General features: G+C 41.8%; 1 protein-coding gene across 2 annotated transcripts in view; it reads right to left on the reverse strand.

Annotated features, from left to right (window-relative positions):
* Positions 1-2,785, reverse strand: part of LOC134461380 (retinal cone rhodopsin-sensitive cGMP 3',5'-cyclic phosphodiesterase subunit gamma-like) — a 4,419-nt gene extending 1,634 nt beyond the window's left edge. The window contains exons 1-4 of one of the 2 annotated variants that reach the window (XM_063214263.1): positions 2,725-2,785; positions 971-1,168; positions 597-637; positions 1-302 (exon numbers count right to left, since the gene is read on the reverse strand). The exon at positions 1-302 is cut by the window's left edge and continues 1,634 nt beyond it. In XM_063214263.1, coding sequence (XP_063070333.1) covers positions 226-302; positions 597-637; positions 971-1,134 — 282 coding nt within the window. In that variant the 5' untranslated portion in view covers positions 1,135-1,168; positions 2,725-2,785 and the 3' untranslated portion in view covers positions 1-225. Of the gene's footprint in view, positions 303-596; positions 638-970; positions 1,199-2,724 lie in introns of both variants that reach the window. The other variant, XM_063214252.1, reaches the window with a different exon arrangement.
* Positions 2,786-2,991: the final 206 nt, after the last annotated feature.

Below are 2,991 nucleotides of genomic sequence, written 5' to 3' on the forward strand. Positions count from 1 at the left end.
TAGACAAGGGACAAACGTTGCGGGTCTAGCCCATCATCAGGGAAACTGGTAACAGTACGTTTGTCCCTTGTCTGTCAGTTTTATTTATTTTATTCGGCTGGTGATTAATACAGCTTTGATTTTGCATTCAGCTCTCGAGAGAAAATCGTCACAGACAAGGAGAGTGAAAAATACGAGTGAAGGAGTGAAAGGGTGAGATCAGCCCTGGGGCGGTTCCTCTTCTGGTCAGATGATGCCGTACTGAGCCAGCTCGTGCAGCTCCAGATGGCTGTAGGCTTCCCATGGGCAGATGACTGTGATGTCTGTGGGTGCAGATAAAGCAAAGCGATGTTGGTGAAGGTCTTTGAACAAAAACAGACACATAGACAGAGAGAGAGAGAGAGAGAGAGAGAGAGAGAGAGAGAGAGAGAAAGAGAGAGAGATAAAGAGAAGTCTGCACAAAAAACAAAACACACACACATTCACACAGACACACGCTCACGCACACATGCACACAAGCGCACGCACGCACGCACGCACAAGGTGAAGTGGTGCAGGGGTTTTCCAGAACATAACACTGCACATTGTAACTTTGACATTCAAAAAGACGCACTCACCCATGCCCAAGCCCTCCATTCCAGGAATGTCCTCGCCAAACCTTTCGGGCACAAACATTTTACAAGTTATTCCAAATAAAAATTCAAGACCTTTGTGCACACAATAAGAAACACATGGAGGGAAAACAAAATGACAATATTTGAATATGTGCAGTAGTACAGAATGCCCAGCTTTTAATGTTATACTTTTATCCTTTCTCCATCATAATATTTTCCTGCGTTGTAAAGACTAAATCTAAACACTTTTGTAGTGGATTCACTGTTGCTTAATAGCATAGTTGCATTTCTTAAGGTAACAATAAAAGGCATTATGATCTGCTCTTCCGTAATTCATTAATCCTCTACTTCACACCAACTAAAATGCATTGATTTACCCAATGACCCCTCTCTTGGGGGGTTTGCTCTTAAACTGGCGTGTGTTCCTCTGCTTGAACTTGGGGGGCCCGGACTCCCCGGGTCCACTGGTGGCCCGGATAGGAGCCCGGATAGATGCCCGGCAGGCAGCCTTCACCTCCGCTTTACCCACATCAGGACTCATGGTGGCTCTCTGGATGGACTGCTTGGCTTTCAGACTGAGATGAGAAGAGAATAGCGATGAGAATCTGTGTGTGTGTGTGTGTGTGTGTGTGTGTGTGTGTGTGTGTGTGTGTGTGTGTGTGTGTGTGTGTGTGTGCATGTGTGAGAGAGAGCGAGAGAGAAAGAGAGAGAGAGAGAGAGAGAGAGAGCGGGAGAGAGAGAAAGAATAGACAGAATACATTTTGAAAGTTCTCTGTAAAATGCTGTTAACATTCTGGCATGGCAAGTGCTGCCCTCCACTGTACAGTATTACATTGCTGCATGCCTGAATCAGATTGAATCGTAGACCGTCCGTAGCCATCCGCACTCTACCAGTGATACAAAATCCCCACATGATCTGTGACCATGGACAGAGTGGTCCTCAACCCCTGTAATCCCTCATTCAAATCAACAGGCTGCAGGCTACTCTATCAATGAGTGGGATTGATCATAATCTCATTACACCACGGACACTGCAGAACATGCACAATTAACTGGATGTCAACAACTCATCTCATTGCATTAGGCTCTCCCTAATGTAGTTGTTGTTCACACACTCAGCATTGTTACTTAACATTTGGCAACAGGCTATATTCAGGTAAGTTTTAATTCGTTCTTCTACGGTTATTATGACATTAATCAAAACATTGATCACTAATCAACCAAATCTGAGTTTTTCAATATTAAAATTATACTATTCCCAGATCCTGCCTTTGGAATGATTTCTGTCACCCACTCGCGGAATATATCGCCTCACTTGTCAATACGTTTTCCATATATCCCACTCAACTTCAGAATGTTCTTTCAGAATAGTCTACAGTACTTTAAAAAAATAAAGTCTTTGTTGAGCCTTTGAGTGTCTTGCAAGAGTATTTGCTCTCCATTTATTGTCAATAATTGTACCTAGACACTTGTACTTTTACGGTTTCAATATCATACCCATATACTGTACATAAACTGGTTCAAGTGATGGCATTTCCTTAATTTATAACAATTTCTTTAGTTTTTGACACATTTAAAATGAAAAAAAAGTATAGAACTGGTCTACCTCTTGTATATAGCCAGTTTCATCATTCCTTAAAGGAACAGACCACCCTTTTTTGATTTTCACATATTTGCAGTATTTCCCAACATTATTCATGAATGTGCATATCATTTTCGTCTCAGTGTTTTCAGTACTTAGATTTATTGGATCAGACTTATTAGCATAGCTTAGCATAATCACTGGAAGTAACTGGTATCTTTAGCATCAAGCCACAAGTGGTCACTGGACGGAATTAAATTGCCGTTTTACACTCGGGTGAATTTTACATTAATTTTAAAATGGTTTATAAGTACATTTGATTGTGTTTTATTTTGTACCATAGACTTGCATTGCTATGCCTAATGTGGCTATACTGTTAAACGGGGCAATGCAAACACATAGACGAAAATTATATGCACATTCATAAATAATGCTGGGAAATACTGCAAATATGTGAAAATCAAAAAAGGGTGGTCTGTTCCTTTAAGAAACCCACTATTGCAGTATCATCAGTAAACTTAAAAACAGAACATTCAGAACAATACTCACCTCTTGTCACTGCCCCTTCTGGCTTGGGACTGCAGAGCAGATGAGACGTGTGTTGCACTGACTTGATGGTGAGCCTTCTGTACCAGAACTTTTATACCCTTTGCAGACCCTATAAGGAGATTACTGGCCAGCAAAGTACCAGAGTTCGCACTCACCCAACTCCTCAACGTGACTTTCTGCCCCTGCATCTGCAGCAGTACAGCACACATGTGAAGGGTAGTGATGATGGGGCACATTTTTGGGCTGTCCTGTCCAAAGCGGTTATGA

Source organism: Engraulis encrasicolus, chromosome 2 (genome assembly GCF_034702125.1).
Source record: "Engraulis encrasicolus isolate BLACKSEA-1 chromosome 2, IST_EnEncr_1.0, whole genome shotgun sequence".
Classification (NCBI taxonomy): Eukaryota; Metazoa; Chordata; class Actinopteri; order Clupeiformes; family Engraulidae; genus Engraulis; species Engraulis encrasicolus.